Genomic DNA, 15,607 nt, shown 5'->3' with positions numbered 1-15,607 from the left:
GAGTGTTTAAGTTTTGCCGGAGAAGAGTGGACGCAACGGAAGTCTCTCTTTTTTTCTTTCTTGCTCAGCGCAAGTGACATTTAGGGAAGGTGGTTTCTTGATCAGCACAAGTTACATTTAAGGGAAGTGGTCACTGCAGTGATTATGTTGCTGACCTCGCTTAGTTGCGGTCAGTAAACGAAAGAATAGATGTATTGTGATTGAAGAACACAGGCGTTTTATAAAGAATAGATCGCCTGGAAATAGGTTTGTCTATTTAAGTAATTCATTCTATGTCCATTCCACTGGATCATTTTATTGCCAGTCAGTATTTGCCTGCCCAGTATGTGTGTCCGTGTGTGTATCCGTCTGTCCGTGTGTGTGTCCGTCCGTGTGTGTATCCGTCCGTCCGTGTGTGTATCCGTCCGTCCGTGTGTGTCTGTCTCTGTCTGTACAGTGTATATTGTAATAAACCCAGGGTCATTACAATGTATGTATGTATATATATATGTGTGTGTGTGTGTTTGTAAGGTCTTGGCAATGGTGTGTGTGTGTGTGTGTGTGTGTGTGTGTGTGTGTGTGTGGGTACGTGTAATGATGAGTGTGACGGGTGAATGTGTGTTACCTACCTGTGCTTGGCCCAGCAGTAAAGGTAGGCTTTGTACTCCGTCAGACGAGTTGAAGTGATGGACTTCCTGGTGCAGGCCGTACATACCATTTTGTGTGTGTGTGTGTGTGTGTGCGCCTGAGGCCTGAGCAGCTATGAAAATGACTGTGGACCCAATGACAAATTTAAAACTGTATGAGACCAGAATGCAAATTGTAAAGTAGATCTTAAACAAATTGTCATGTGATCGTGGCTAGCCAGTGTCAAATACATTTGCCAGCCAGCGCCATAGCAGTATATTCTAAATGGGATGTGGTGGGTTGGCATGGTGATACCATAGCCGTATATTCTAAATTGGATGGGGTGTGTTGGCATGGTGATGCCATAGATTTTAAATGGAGTGGGTTGGCATGGTGACACCATAGCCATAGATTTTAAATGGAGTGGGTTGGCATGGTGACACCATAGCCATAGATTTTAAATGGAGTGGGTTGGCATGGTGATAGTTAAATCAATCTGCGTATGTTCTTTTGCCTCGACTGAATTTAGAAACTATAGATTCAATAAATGAGACAAAAATATTTTGCTCATGCTCTGTTGGCAGTACAGTAGAACTCAGAACTCGTGAAAGTAGAGTACAGTAGACTGACTGATAAATGCACGTAGCTCACAGTCTAGTTCATCTTGGTTGGCACCCTGATATAAATCTCACACTTGTGGGTAGGATTTGAATAGTTAAAGGAAAACTCCACCCTAAAACGACCGTTTGGTACAGTATTTGTTTCATGAGTCCATTGTTGACAAAGTCCCAACATGTTATGCCAGTCAGCAATCCAATTTTTAAGATAAGCAACTTTCAAAATAGCGACATCATCACCATATGATGCCGAATACGTCATACGAGGATGATTTCTGTATTTTGAAAGTGGCTTATCTTGAAAACTCGATTGCTGACAAGCAAAACCATTTTCCTTTAAGTCTGTCAGGAGACGACAGTCTACAGTATCCTCTATTTTACCATCTTTGTCTTCGTTCTTTATGGGCTTTTATTGCTGGATTTAATTGACCACTTTTCTCCTTTCTTTCTGTTCTTTCATCACAGTGAGTGCACCAGTACTACCACACATGGAATGGAGACACACTGGGAGGATCTTGCCTTTCTGGATTCTAGAATGATGTGAGATCTGACGGTTCTGGGAACATTGGTGATTCTCTGCTCTCTTGGTGTTTCGTCCTCTTTTACCTGCCTAGTTGGAGTGTGGAGACGTGGATGTCATATTATAGTCGAGTTTGAACCTCACCCACCCTGAGGACTGAGGACTGAGGTAAGCAAACACAACCTACCTGGCCTACTGCTGCCACCTACAGTACCTTCCTGGTTTTGCCTGTTTGTGTGTCTATGGAATGAAGACATTGGATTGGTTTTCGTGTGTGTGTGTGTGTGTGTGTGTGTACTGTAGTCTCAAAATCTGCTTCTCAGCACTTTGTGTGTCTGTCTATGACTCTGCTCTCTGTCTACATTAACATCTCTCCGCCTCCTCCATCTCATGTTCGGCCCTTCACCAACTACAGACCCTCCTCTGTCCTGTTCCGTCCTGCTTCCAGGCAACATGATGGAGCCCCTAGTCGACCGGCCCGGGCCCCAGATAGGAAGGTCCTCTCTGGGGGAGAGAATGGCCTCCTGCTGCTCCTACAGAACCCTCCAGGCCTGGCTCCCCATCCTCACCTGGTTACCCAAGTAGGTGTCCCACCCTCATCTCTTTCTCTGGTGATGAGAGACAAAGGCTGCCCAGCTAGCACACACTGTTCTAAGAACCACGTGTTTCTTAGGTGGAAACGTCAGTACTTCAGCATTACGTTTTCTACAGGTTTCTTCATGGTTCGATTTAAAGTCATGTTCTCAGAACATTAAGAAAACCTTCCATAAAAACCACGAGAAAACATTCTAAACGTTCTTAGAATGTTATTTAAAAACATATACATTCCGTTCTCAGCGTCAACAAAACTCTCTCCTTTATTTTTTTTACATAATGTTCAGTTGTTGGCCCCGTGCCCACTAATTGGCCAACCCTGATCTTAATGAGTGGTTGATTACTTTGATATGGGGTCTAAATGAGCTAAAAGGAACAGCTTTGAAAGAGTTAATAAAACATGGCCTGCTAGCTCCATCCTGGTGGCGCAGTGGACTAATTCCATGGATAGAGAACAGAAGAGCACAGATATGAATGTCACTGACGCCTTGCCTCAATAAAAAAATACATGTATTTGCCTGATTGATACTTAGGACACATGGGAATTCATCTGCTTATCTGTGCTGGGAGTTCAGAACAGTTAACCCCAAACTAAACTAGCAGGGTTAGTAAGTCTTATTGAAGCACGTTATTTATTTACTTTCAAATATGTCTTGGTCTCTGTCTCTCTCTCTCTTTCAATCTAAATCCTTGGGGAGCTAACACAAGTCTTTCTGTGTTTTCTCCACCTCCAGGTACAGGCTGAGCTGGCTCCAGATGGACCTGATAGCAGGTCTCACCGTGGGTCTAACCACCGTACCACAGGCCCTGGCTTATGCTGAGGTGGCCGGCCTACCTGTACAGGTGAGAGATCCAATGGATCACAGTTCATAGGCCTGAGTGTCTATAGACCATAGAATGTACAGGTGAGAGGGAGGAGCAAGGGGCAGGGGTTTGTCTGTACAGGTGAGAGGGAGGGGCTGGGGGCAGGGTTTATCTGTACAGGTGAAAGGGAGGGGCTGGGGGCAGGGTATATCTGTACAGGTGAGAGGGAGGAGCAAGGGGCAGGGTTTATCTGTACAGGTGAGAGGGAGGGGCTGGGGGCAGGGTTTATCTGTACAGGTGTGAGGGAGGGGCTGGGGGCAGGGTTTATCTGTACAGGTGAGAGGGAGGGGACAGGAGCAGGGTTTATCTGTACAGGTGAGAGGGAGGGGACAGGGGCAGGGGCAGGGTTTATCTGTACAGGTGAGAGGGAGGGGCTGGGGGCAGGGTATATCTGTACAGGTGAGAGGGAGGAGTCGGGGTTAAATAGTTAGGCCTACCTGTACTGGTGAGTGGTAGTAGAAGTACCTGCTATATCTCTGGGACAAGGCCTCTCACGCCAGAAGGATCACATGCTGTTTCTAGTGTTGTATTAATAAACTTTTGGCACACCTATGTTGTTACATTTTCCAACCCCTCACAGTAAGCATAGTTGAGTGTAATGTTGAACATGTTATTGGATCATATAGCTTTATAGACCTCAGAGTGCATCCCAAATGGCACCCTATTTCCTATATAGTGCACTACTTTTGACCGGAGCCCTATTCCCTATATAGTGCACTACTTTTGACCGGAGCCCTATGGGGGAATGAATAGTTTAGAGAATAGGGACACAGTAGGGACACAGTTCATAGGCCTGAGTGTCTATAGACCATAGTCATCAAGTCCTCTCATGTTTTAGTACACTACAGCTTTACCTTGGGGACTCTTTTACCTGCTACCTGACATAACACTCTTCTCCCTCCATCTTCTCCTACAATCCCCCTCACTTCTCCTCTACTCTCTTTTTGTTTCCTACCCAGACCCCTCACTTCTCCTCTGCTCTCTTTTTGTTTCCTACCCAGACCCCTCACTTCTCCTCTGCTCTCTTTTTGTTTCCTACCCAGACCCCTCACTTCTCCTCTACTCTCTTTTTGTTTCCTACCCAGACCCCTCACTTCTCCTCTACTCTGCCTCTCAATTCAATTCAAGGGGTTTTATTGTCATGGGATTCATATGTTTACGTTGCCAAAGCAAGTGAAATGGATGAACAAGCGTGAAATAAACACTAAAAACTAACAGTAAACATTACACTCACACATTTTCCAAAATAATAAAGACATTTCAAATGTCATATTATGTCTATATACAGTGTTGTAGCGATGTGCAAATAGTTAGTTAAAGTACAAAATGGAAAATAAATAAATATGGCTTGTATTTACAATGGTGTTTGTTCTTCACTGGTTGCCCTTTTCTTGTGGCAACAGGTCACAAATCTTGCCGCTGTGATGGCACACTGTGGAATTTCACCCAGTAGATATGGGAGTTTATCAAAATTTGATTTGTTTTCGAATTCTTTGTGGATCTGTGTAATCTGAAGGAAATATGTGTCTCTAATATGGGTATACATTTGGCAGGAGGTTAGGAAGTGCAGCTCTCTCTACTTCCTTTAAGTCAAATTATCCCCCTCTCTACAGTACGGCTTGTACTCAGCCTTCATGGGTGGGTTCATCTATACGTTTCTGGGAACCTCCAAGGATGTAACCCTGGGTCCTACTGCCATCATGTCCCTGCTGTGTGCCTCCTACGTGGGGGGAGACCCGGTCCGAGCCGTCCTCCTCAGCCTGATCTGTGGAACCATACAGACCGCCATGGCTCTACTACGTTTGGGTAGGGGAGAAATAATAGTTTGTTGTAGATTGTCTTCATAGTTCTGGTTCTAGATCATCCTCATAGTTCTGGTTCTAGATCACCCTCATAGTTCTGGTTCTAGATCACCCTCGTAGTTCTGGTTCTAGTTCACCCTCGTAGTCATGGTTCTAGATCAACCTTGTAGTCCTGGTTCTAGATCAACCTCATAGTCCTGGTTCTAGATCACCCTCATAGTTCTGGTTCTAGATCACCCTCAGTTCTGGTTCTAGATCACCCTCAATTCTGGTTCTAGATCACCTCATAGTTCTGGTTCTAGATCACCCTCATAGTTATGGTTCTAGATCACCCTCATAGTTATGGTTCTAGATCACCCTCATAGTTATGGTTCTAGATCACCCTCATAGTTATGGTTCTAGATCACCCCCGTAGTCCTGGTTCTAGATCACCCTCGTAGTCCTGGTTCTAGATCACCCTCGTAGTCATGGATCTAGATCAACCTCGTAGTCCTGGTTCTAGATCAACCTCGTAGTCCTGGTTCTAGATCATCCTCGTAGTTCTGGATCATGGTGCTGGTTCTAGATCACCCTCATGGTTCTAGATCACCCTCATGGTTCTAGATCACCCTCATGGTTCTAGATCACCCTCATAGTTATGGTTCTAGATCACCCTCATAGTCCTGGTTCTAGATCACCCTCATAGTCCTGGTTCTAGATGAACCTCGTAGTCCTGGTTCTAGATGAACCTCGTAGTCCTGGTTCTAGATGAACCTCGTAGTCCTGGTTCTAGATGAACCTCGTAGTCCTGGTTCTAGATGAACCTCGTAGTCCTGGTTCTAGATGAACCTCGTAGTCCTGGTTCTAGATGAACCTCGTAGTCCTGGTTCTAGATGAACCTCGTAGTCCTGGTTCTAGATGAACCTCGTAGTCCTGGTTCTAGATGAACCTCGTAGTCCTGGTTCTAGATGAACCTCGTAGTCCTGGTTCTAGATCATCCTCGTAGTCCTGGTTCTAGATCATCCTCGTAGTGCTGGTTCGGGATCATCATAGTGCTGGTTCTAGATTACCCTCATAGTTATGGTTCTAGATCATCCTCATAGTTATGGTTCTAGATCATCCTCATAGTTCTGGTTCTAGATCATCCTCAAAGTTCTATTTCTAGATCATTTTTGGTTTCAGGGTTTCTTCTGGACTTCATCTCATTTCCGGTGATCAAAGGCTTCACCTGTGCTGCCGCGGTAACCATAGGCTTCGGTCAAGTCAAGGTGAGACACACACATACACACACCATCCCTGTATGAGGACAGTGTTAATTCAGTGTTGTTTTGTCTCCAGAATGTGCTGGGACTGAAGGACATACCTCATGAGTTCTTCCTGCAGGTCTACTACACCTTCTACAGGATACCTGAGACCAGGTAGAGTAGAGGACTGGTCTACACCTTCTACAGGATACCTGAGACCAGGTAGAGTAGAGGTCTGGTCTACACCTTCTACAGGATACCTGAGACCAGGTAGAGTAGAGGGCCGGTCTACATCTTCTACAGGATACTTGAGACCAGGTAGAGTAGAGGACTGGTCTTACACCTTCTACAGGAAACCTGAGACCAGGTAGAGTAGAGGGCCGGTCTACATCTTCTACAGGATACCTGAGACCAGGTAGAGTAGAGGACTGGTCTACATCTTCTACAGGATACCTGAGACCAGGTAGAGTAGAGGGCCGGTCTACACCTTCTACAGGAAACCTGAGACCAGGTAGAGTAGAGGACTGGTCTACACCTTCTACAGGATACCTGAGACCAGGTACAGTAGAGGGCTGGTCTACATCTTACAGGTAGAGTAGGCCTACAGTAGGCTATACTTTTGTGTGTGTGTGTGTGTGTAATGTTGTCGTAACGTGTGTGTGTTTGTGTAATATCATTGTAGTGTGTGTGTGTGTGTGTAGGATAGGAGACGTGGTTCTAGGTCTGCTGTGTCTGTGTGTAGGATAGGAGACGTGGTTCTAGGTCTGCTGTGTCTGTGTGTAGGATAGGAGATGTGGTTCTAGGTCTGCTGTGTCTGTGTGTAGGATAGGAGACGTGGTTCTAGGTCTGTTGTGTCTGTGTGTAGGATAGGAGACGTGGTTCTAGGTCTGCTGTGTCTGTGTAGGATAGGAGACGTGGTTCTAGGTCTGCTGTGTCTGTGTGTAGGATAGGAGACGTGGTTCTAGGTCTGCTGTGTCTGTGTGTAGGATAGGAGATGTGGTTCTAGGTCTGCTGTGTCTGTGTGTAGGATAGGAGACGTGGTTCTAGGTCTGTTGTGTCTGTGTGTAGGATAGGAGACGTGGTTCTAGGTCTGCTGTGTCTGTGTAGGATAGGAGACGTGGTTCTAGGTCTGCTGTGTCTGTGTGTAGGATAGGAGACGTGGTTCTAGGTCTGCTGTGTCTGTGTGTAGGATAGGAGACGTGGTTCTAGGTCTGCTGTGTCTGTGTGTAGGATAGGAGATGTGGTTCTAGGTCTGCTGTGTCTGTGTGTAGGATAGGAGACGTGGTTCTAGGTCTGTTGTGTCTGTGTGTAGGATAGGAGACGTGGTTCTAGGTCTGCTGTGTCTGTGTAGGATAGGAGACGTGGTTCTAGGTCTGCTGTGTCTGTGTGTAGGATAGGAGACGTGGTTCTAGGTCTGCTGTGTCTGTGTGTAGGATAGGAGACGTGGTTCTAGGTCTGCTGTGTCTGTGTGTGTGTGTGTAGGATAGGAGATGTGGTTCTAGGTCTGCTGTGTCTGTGTGTGTAGGATAGGAGATGTGGTTCTAGGTCTGCTGTGTCTGTGTGTAGGATAGGAGATGTGGTTCTAGGTCTGCTGTGTCTGTGTGTAGGATAGGTGACGTGGTTCTAGGTCTGCTGTGTCTGTGTGTAGGATAGGAGACGTGGTTCTAGGTCTGTTGTGTCTGTGTGTGTAGGATAGGAGACGTGGTTCTAGGTCTGCTGTGTCTGTGTGTAGGATAGGTGACGTGGTTCTAGGTCTGCTGTGTCTGTGTGTAGGATAGGAGACGTGGTTCTAGGTCTGCTGTGTCTGTGTGTGTAGGATAGGAGACGTGGTTCTAGGTCTGCTGTGTCTGTGTGTAGGATAGGAGACGTGGTTCTAGGTCTGCTGTGTCTGTGTGTAGGATAGGAGACGTGGTTCTAGGTCAGCTGTGTCTGTGTGTGTAGGATAGGAGATGTGGTTCTAGGTCTGCTGTGTCTGTGTGTGTAGGATAGGAGACGTGGTTCTAGGTCTGCTGTGTCTGTGTGTAGGATAGGAGACGTGGTTCTAGGTCTGCTGTGTCTGTGTGTAGGATAGGAGACGTGGTTCTAGGTCTGCTGTGTCTGTGTGTAGGATAGGAGACGTGGTTCTAGGTCTGCTGTGTCTGTGTGTAGGATAGGAGACGTGGTTCTAGGTCTGCTGTGTCTGTGTGTAGGATATGAGACGTGGTTCTAGGTCTGCTGTGTCTGTGTGTAGGATAGGAGACGTGGTTCTAGGTCTGCTGTGTCTGTGTGTGTAGGATAGGAGACGTGGTTCTAGGTCTGCTGTGTCTGTGTGTGTAGGATAGGAGACGTGGTTCTAGGTCTGCTGTGTCTGTGTGTGTAGGATAGGAGACGTGGTTCTAGGTCTGCTGTGTCTGTGTCTGCTGGTGACGTTGCAGTGGATGAAGAGTACCCTGGAACCCCCGTCAGAACAGAACGCCTTCCTCACCAGGGCCGCTCACAGTCTGGTCTGGGGCATCGCTACCGGTCAGTACCGGTAGGGGGAGGGGTGTGTGTGTGTGTGTGTGTGTGTGTGTGTGTGAGAGAGAGAGTATAATGTGTGTGTCTCCCCACCTCAGTGCGTAATGCGTTGGTCGTAGTGGCGGCGACCTTCGTGGCGTTCTCATGGAACGCGTTTGGCTCACCGGTCTTCACCATTACCGGGAAAACATCCCAGGGCCTGCCGCCGTTCAGAGCCCCTCCCCTCTTCGAGACCACGCCCAACGGTACCAGCATCAGCTTCGGAGAGATCATAGAGGTGAGTGACAGACCAATAGGGATACAGAGTTGGTGAGTGACAGGGGGACAGACCAATAGGGATACAGGGTGGGGGAGTGACAGGTAGATGGACCAATTTGGATACAGAGTTGACACTGGAGAGTGGGTGTCGTAATTTTGTTATCACCGTTGGGGAGAGCAGGGGGAGAGTGAGCTGAACCAATGATATTACAGTATTGATTTGTTACAGTGTTGAGTTGTCACAGTATTATTATGTTTCCAATTAGGTTACAGTGAAAAGTAACAAGTAGCTATTACAGCAAAGGTCCCCAGTCGCTCTTGGTCAGTATGCTAAGCCAATCAGGGAACAGTAATTAGTCATTAGAACGCCGTTGTCCAATCACATCTCGGATATGAGTGATTGAAAACCCCTTCTGACCAATCCCGTGGCAGGATTTTGGAGGAGGGCTGGCTGTCATCCCCTTCATGGGAGTACTGGAGAGCATTGCCATCGCTAAAGCCTTCGGTGAGAGCTGTGTGTGTGTGTGGTTGTGTGTGTGTGTTTGAGCGATGTTAATGGTGCGCTCCTTCTGTACCAACGTGTGTTGTTAAATGTTTATTTGTTATTTATTTGACCAGAGAAGTCACATTGAGGATGGAATATCTCAAAAATCTTGCATAATTATTCTGTTTCTCTATCTTATTCGCTGTTAAGTGAGTTTAAATGCACTTTGAATAAAGTTTGATTTGATTTGAATCCCCAGCCAGTCAGAATGACTATAGGATCAATGCCAACCAGGAACTGTTTGCTATTGGTCTAACCAACATTATGGGATCCTTCGTCTCAGCCTATCCGGTCACAGGAAGCTTCGGAAGGTGTGTGTGCATTAGTGTTGCCATGACACCAGTATGGTGATACTAGGAAGTCAGGAAACAAAGGAAACGCAACATGAAGCAGACTGAAGCTCTTGAAACAGTCCTAATGTTGGAAACAAACAGCCTGATGTTGTCACCCAGAATCACAGTTGTTTATTTTGGAAGTTGTACCACACAATATGTTACAAAAGTAGGTTTTAAAGGAGTTTAGTCTGCTTAGTGTTTTATTTTTAGTCATGGAAAATACTGACATGGTGACAACACTAATGTCTGTGTGTTTCCTGTGTAGTGTGTGTGTGTTATATACACACTGTCTGTGTGTTTCCTGTGTAGTGTGTGTGTGTGTGTGTGTGTGTGTGTGTGTGTGTGTGTGTTTGTGTTATATACACACTAATGTTTGTGTGTTTCCTGTGTAGTGTGTGTGTGTGTGTGTTATATACACACTAATGTATAATCTGCCCATGTCCAGGACTGCAGTGAACTCCCAGACAGGGGTGTGTACTCCAGCCGGAGGCATAGTCACTGGTAAGACAGAATTTACTACAAATATCACTCCCATTTCTTTCTCTCTCTCCTATCCATCCATCTTTCTCTCTCTCTCTCCTATCCATCCATCTTTCTCTCTCTCTCTCCTATCCATCCATCTTTCTCTCTCTCTCTCCTATCCATCCATCTTTCTCTCTCTCTCTCCTATCCATCCATCTTTCTCTCTCTCTCTCCTATCCATCCATCTTTCTCTCTCTCTCTCCTATCCATCCATCTTTCTCTCGCTCTCTCCTATCCATCCATCTTTCTCTCGCTCTCTCCTATCCATCCATCTTTCTCTCGCTCTCTCCTATCCATCCATCTTTCTCTCGCTCTCTCCTATATATCCATCTTTCTCTCGCTCTCTCCTATCCATCCATCTTTCTCTCGCTCTCTCCTATCCATCCATCTTTCTCTCGCTCTCTCCTATCCATCCATCTTTCTCTCGCTCTCTCCTATCCATCCATCTTTCTCTCGCTCTCTCCTATCCATCCATCTTTCTCTCGCTCTCTCCTATCCATCCATCTTTCTCTCTCTCTCTCCTATCCATCCATCTTTCTCTCTCTCTCTCTCCTATCCATCCATCTTTCTCTCTCTCTCTCTCCTATCCATCCATCTTTCTCTCTCTCTCTCTCCTATCCATCCATCTTTCTCTCTCTCTCTCCTATCCATCCATCTTTCTCTCTCTCTGTACTGTACTGCAATGTTGTTGTAGTATTGTACTGTAGTATAGTTGTTTACTGTATAATACTGCAGAATACTTGTAATTATTGTGTAGTGTCTGACGCCCCCTGGTGTTGAGGTGTACTAGTTAGTATACTGTAATTAATGTGTGGTATCTGTCTGATGTTGAGGTGGGGTTGTGTAGTAGTTAGTATACTGTAATTAATGTGTGGTATCTGTCTGGTGTTGAGGTGTGGTAGTGCTGTTGTCCCTGGCCTTCCTGATGCCAGCGTTCTACTACATCCCTAAAGCCTCTCTGGCAGCAGTCATCATCTGTGCTGTGGCTCCCCTGGTCGACTACCGCGTCGTCATGCAGTTCTGGAGGATACGCAGTGAGTCGTTTGTGTTGAACCTGTGTGTTTGTCTCACAGTTTTTACATCTTTGTGTGTCAGTGTGTATTTCAAATGTGTGTGTGTGTGTGTGTGTGTGTGTGTGTGTGTCTTAGAGCTTGATCTGGTGCCGTTCCTGATCACCTTCCTGTTGAGTTTCTGGGAGGTGCAGTACGGCATTGTGGGAGGTGTAGTTGTTTCTGGACTCATGCTGCTCTACAATGTAGCCAGGCCCAGCATAAAGGTAATGTGTATGTGTATGTGTGCGTGCGTGCATTCATTTGTGTGTGTGTGTGTGTTCTCTCTGTGTGTAACAGGTGTGTGTGTAACAGGTGTGTGTGTGTGTGTGTGTGTTCTCTCTGTGTGTAACAGGTGTGTGTGTGTGTGTGTGTTCTCTCTGTGTGTAACAGGTGTGTGTGTGTGTTCTCTCTGTGTGTACAGGTGTGTGTGTGTGTTCTCTCTGTGTGTAACAGGTGTGTGTGTGTTCTCTCTGTGTGTAACAGGTGTGTGATCATGGTGTTTTGGTGATGGAGTTAGATAGTGGACTCAGTTTCCCCTCCACAGAGTACCTCAACACTGTCCTATACACTCAGGCACTGCAGGGTAAGAGAGAGTGTGTGTATTCTGGAATGCTGGAACATTGTTAATGTGGGAGGCAATCCGTCTGCCTAGGGAGACTAATCTTTCCTCCTCTTGTGCGTGCCCCCCCCCCCCTCTGTCTCCCTCAGCCTCTCCTCCTAGGTCAGTGGTCCTGGACTGTCATCATGTCAATACTGTAGACTATACAGTTGTCAACGAGCTCAGGGACCTGCTACGACAGTTCAAACTACGAGGGGTCGGACTCATCTTCTCTGGCCTGCAGGTACTGACTGACTGACTGGGTGTGTTCTGGTCTGCAGGTACTGACTGACTGGGTGTGTTCTGGCCTGCAGGTACTGACTGACTGACTGGGTGTGTTCTGGCCTGCAGGTACTGACTGACTGGGTGTGTTCTGGCCTGCAGGTACTGACTGACTGGGTGTGTTCTGGCCTGCAGGTACTGACTGACTGACTGGGTGTGTTCTGGCCTGCAGGTACTGACTGACTGACTGGGTGTGTTCTGGCCTGCAGGTACTGACTGACTGGGTGTGTTCTGGCCTGCAGTTACTGACTGACTGGGTGTGTTCTGGCCTGCAGGTACTGACTGACTGGGTGTGTTCTGGCCTGCAGGTACTGACTGACTGGGTGTGTTCTGGCCTGCAGGTACTGACTGACTGGGTGTGTTCTGGCCTGCAGGTACTGACTGACTGGGTGTGTTCTGGCCTGCAGGTACTGACTGACTGGGTGTGTTCTGGCCTGCAGGTACTGACTGACTGACTGGGTGTGTTCTGGCCTGCAGGTACTGACTGACTGACTGGGTGTGTTCTGGCCTGCAGGTACTGACTGACTGACTGGGTGTGTTCTGGCCTGCAGGTACTGACTGACTGGGTGTGTTCTGGCCTGCAGGTACTGACTGACTGGGTGTGTTCTGGCCTGCAGGTACTGACTGACTGACTGGGTGTGTTCTGGCCTGCAGGTACTGACTGACTGGGTGTGTTCTGGTCTGCAGGTACTGACTGACTGACTGGGTGTGTTCTGGTCTGCAGGTACTGACTGACTGACTGGGTGTGTTCTGGTCTGCAGGTACTGACTGACTGGGTGTGTTCTGGTCTGCAGGTACTGACTGACTGACTGGGTGTGTTCTGGCCTGCAGGTACTGACTGACTGGGTGTGTTCTGGTCTGCAGGTACTGACTGACTGACTGGGTGTGTTCTGGTCTGCAGGTACTGACTGACTGACTGGGTGTGTTCTGGTCTGCAGGTACTGACTGACTGGGTGTGTTCTGGTCTGCAGGTACTGACTGACTGACTGGGTGTGTTCTGGCCTGCAGGTACTGACTGACTGGGTGTGTTCTGGCCTGCAGGTACTGACTGACTGGGTGTGTTCTGGTCTGCAGGTACTGACTGACTGACTGGGTGTGTTCTGGTCTGCAGGTACTGACTGACTGACTGGGTGTGTTCTGGCCTGCAGGTACTGACTGACTGGGTGTGTTCTGGTCTGCAGGTACTGACTGACTGGGTGTGTTCTGGCCTGCAGGTACATTAGTCGACCAACAATGATGAAGTATAATCAGACTGATTGCATCTCTCTCTGTCTCTTCTCTTTTCTTCCCTCGGTCTCCCTCTCTCTTCTCTTCCCTCTGTCTCCCTCTCTCTCTTCTCTTCCCTCTGTCTCTCTCTCTCTTCTCTTCCCTCTGTCTCCCTCTCTCTCTTTTCTTCCCTCGGTCTCTCTCTCTCTCTTCTCTTCCCTCTGTCTCCCTCTCTCAGTATTCGGTCTTGGAGGTCCTGTTGGCAGCAGACCTGCCGGATCTTAGACACACCGCCAGTGTGGAGGCGGCACTAACCATCCTATCGGGTAGCACTCAGTGACTGACACTGCAACCAACCAATCACAGACGAGAACAGTGATATATTTTTTTTTTATGCTGTCCTGAACCAATTCCTGCTGAGTACACCGATTACACTCGACTCAACGGACCCTGACACTGAAATCAGAATGATTGGTATGGATCTGGACCAATCAGGGTACAGCGGTGGCCAAGAATGTCCCGCCCCCTCACCAATTGATTGGCTGTCAAGCAGTTGACAGGTTGTCAATCCCTTTTTTTTTAACCAAACATGAGAACCGATCTCTTATGCTTTTCCACTTTGAAGATGCTGCTGTGTGATCGGTTTCTTCTTGTAGCTTTTATAATGACTTTCATGTTGAAGTTATCTGTTAGACACTGATCAAGTCTAGAGTAGGTTTGTGGTTTCTATCACTAATGGACATTTGAATGTCTCAGTGTGCAGTTTGAAGGTAGTTTCTGGCCCATTGCTAACTAGCGTTAGCATAATGACTGGAAGTTTACAGGAACAGCTAGCACACACACACCACCTTTATCCTGGGTCTGTTTTAACACGTTTGCTCTGTGCGTTAACCCCTTCAGAGCCAACATACACAGAGGAACTGGAGGACAGGAAATCACTTCTCAGGAAGTGATGTAAGGAAAGAAGCCCCACCCTCGCAGCACTTAACTTCCTGTTTGTGTTCCAAATCAAAATTCCAAATCCTTTCCAAGCCCCTACCCCTGTGTCCCAATCCTGGTCCCGCGGACCCTTAAGGGGGGCACATTTTAGTTTTCTGCACTCACAAACCTGATTCAACCAAATGCTTGATGAGAAGTTTATTAGTTGAATCAAGCTAAAAACAAAACCTGTGCACCGCCTTGGGTCCCCGGACCAGGATTGGGAAACCCTCACCGGAGTCAGTGTGTGTGGATAGGTGGAAGCAATATGGAGGAAATAGCACTTAACCTGTCCAGAGATATAACTGTATATCTAATACCTATGGAATGTTTTGATTTGATTTACATAGGTGTTAGGTCTCTATCTGGTATAGGACGTGTTAAATATCCTTAGACTGGTGAGGTACTTACACTATTGCAACTTTGTTTTTAACTGTTCTTCTTATACGCATTAATACATATAATATATTATTGTATACATTTGCTTGATCAATTAGACTTTGATAAATTACAGTTATTGATCACTTTCAAATTGATCAATTGTGCTTTATTGGTTGCCTCTATTGGATGAGAAGTTGACTGTCTCCTACTCTCTCTCTGTGTGTGTGTGTGTGTGTGTTTACCTGTACGATCATGACCATAAGAAGAATATCACATTCCAAATGGTTTGTGCCTTGCATGTTCTGCACTTAATACAATTATTATGTTGTTTTTTAACACTTTGAAACTTTCTAATTCTTACTTAGAAATGTATTTGATAAGACTGACAATTTGTATCCAGCTCCAAACTTAGTTTTATGCAGTGAATTAACCAGTGTTGTAAAGTGCTTAAGTAAAGATACTTTAAAGTACTACTGAAGTCGTTTTGGGGGTATTTGTACTCTACTATTTATATTGTTGACTACTTTTACTTTTTACTCCACTACATTCCTAAAGACAATTATGTACTTCTTACTCCACTACATTCCTAAAGACAATGATGTACTTCTTACTCCACTACATTCCTAAAGACAATAATGTACTTCTTACTCCACTACATTCCTAAAGACAATAATGTACTTTTTACTCCACTACATTCCTAAAGACAATACTGTACTTTTTACTCCATTT

General features: G+C 46.4%; 2 protein-coding genes across 5 annotated transcripts in view; one reads left to right on the top strand and one right to left on the bottom strand.

The window, feature by feature from the left end:
* The window catches only part of LOC118940024, a 1,007,326-nt gene that overhangs the window by 256,257 nt on the left and 735,462 nt on the right, over positions 1 to 15,607 (bottom strand). The window lies entirely within an intron of this gene.
* Positions 3 to 15,349, top strand: LOC110485491 (sodium-independent sulfate anion transporter-like). Of its 4 annotated transcripts, XR_005036653.1 has the most exons (18): positions 3 to 246; positions 1,689 to 1,911; positions 2,159 to 2,324; positions 3,072 to 3,180; positions 4,815 to 5,007; positions 6,165 to 6,250; positions 6,321 to 6,400; positions 8,586 to 8,728; positions 8,821 to 8,999; positions 9,413 to 9,485; positions 9,724 to 9,835; positions 10,305 to 10,360; positions 11,275 to 11,415; positions 11,530 to 11,657; positions 11,917 to 12,016; positions 12,142 to 12,275; positions 13,758 to 14,079; positions 14,420 to 15,349. XR_005036653.1 is itself a non-coding variant. In XM_036948031.1 (17 exons), exons 3-17 carry the CDS (start codon positions 2,197 to 2,199, stop codon positions 13,857 to 13,859), a joined length of 1,764 nt encoding a protein of 587 aa, XP_036803926.1. In that variant the 5' UTR covers positions 3 to 246; positions 1,689 to 1,911; positions 2,192 to 2,196; the 3' UTR covers positions 13,860 to 15,349. The 4 variants fall into 4 exon arrangements, 3 of the variants coding, with proteins under 3 accessions (XP_036803926.1, XP_036803927.1, XP_036803925.1); XM_036948031.1 differs by having other exon boundaries at positions 2,192 to 2,324; positions 13,758 to 15,349; XM_036948032.1 differs by having other exon boundaries at positions 6,366 to 6,400; positions 13,758 to 15,349.

This window comes from Oncorhynchus mykiss, chromosome 17 (assembly GCF_013265735.2).
Source record: "Oncorhynchus mykiss isolate Arlee chromosome 17, USDA_OmykA_1.1, whole genome shotgun sequence".
In the NCBI taxonomy this organism is placed as follows: Eukaryota; Metazoa; Chordata; class Actinopteri; order Salmoniformes; family Salmonidae; genus Oncorhynchus; species Oncorhynchus mykiss.
The sequence above is the reverse complement of the archived record's forward strand: the minus strand, read 5'-3'. Positions and strand labels throughout refer to the sequence as shown.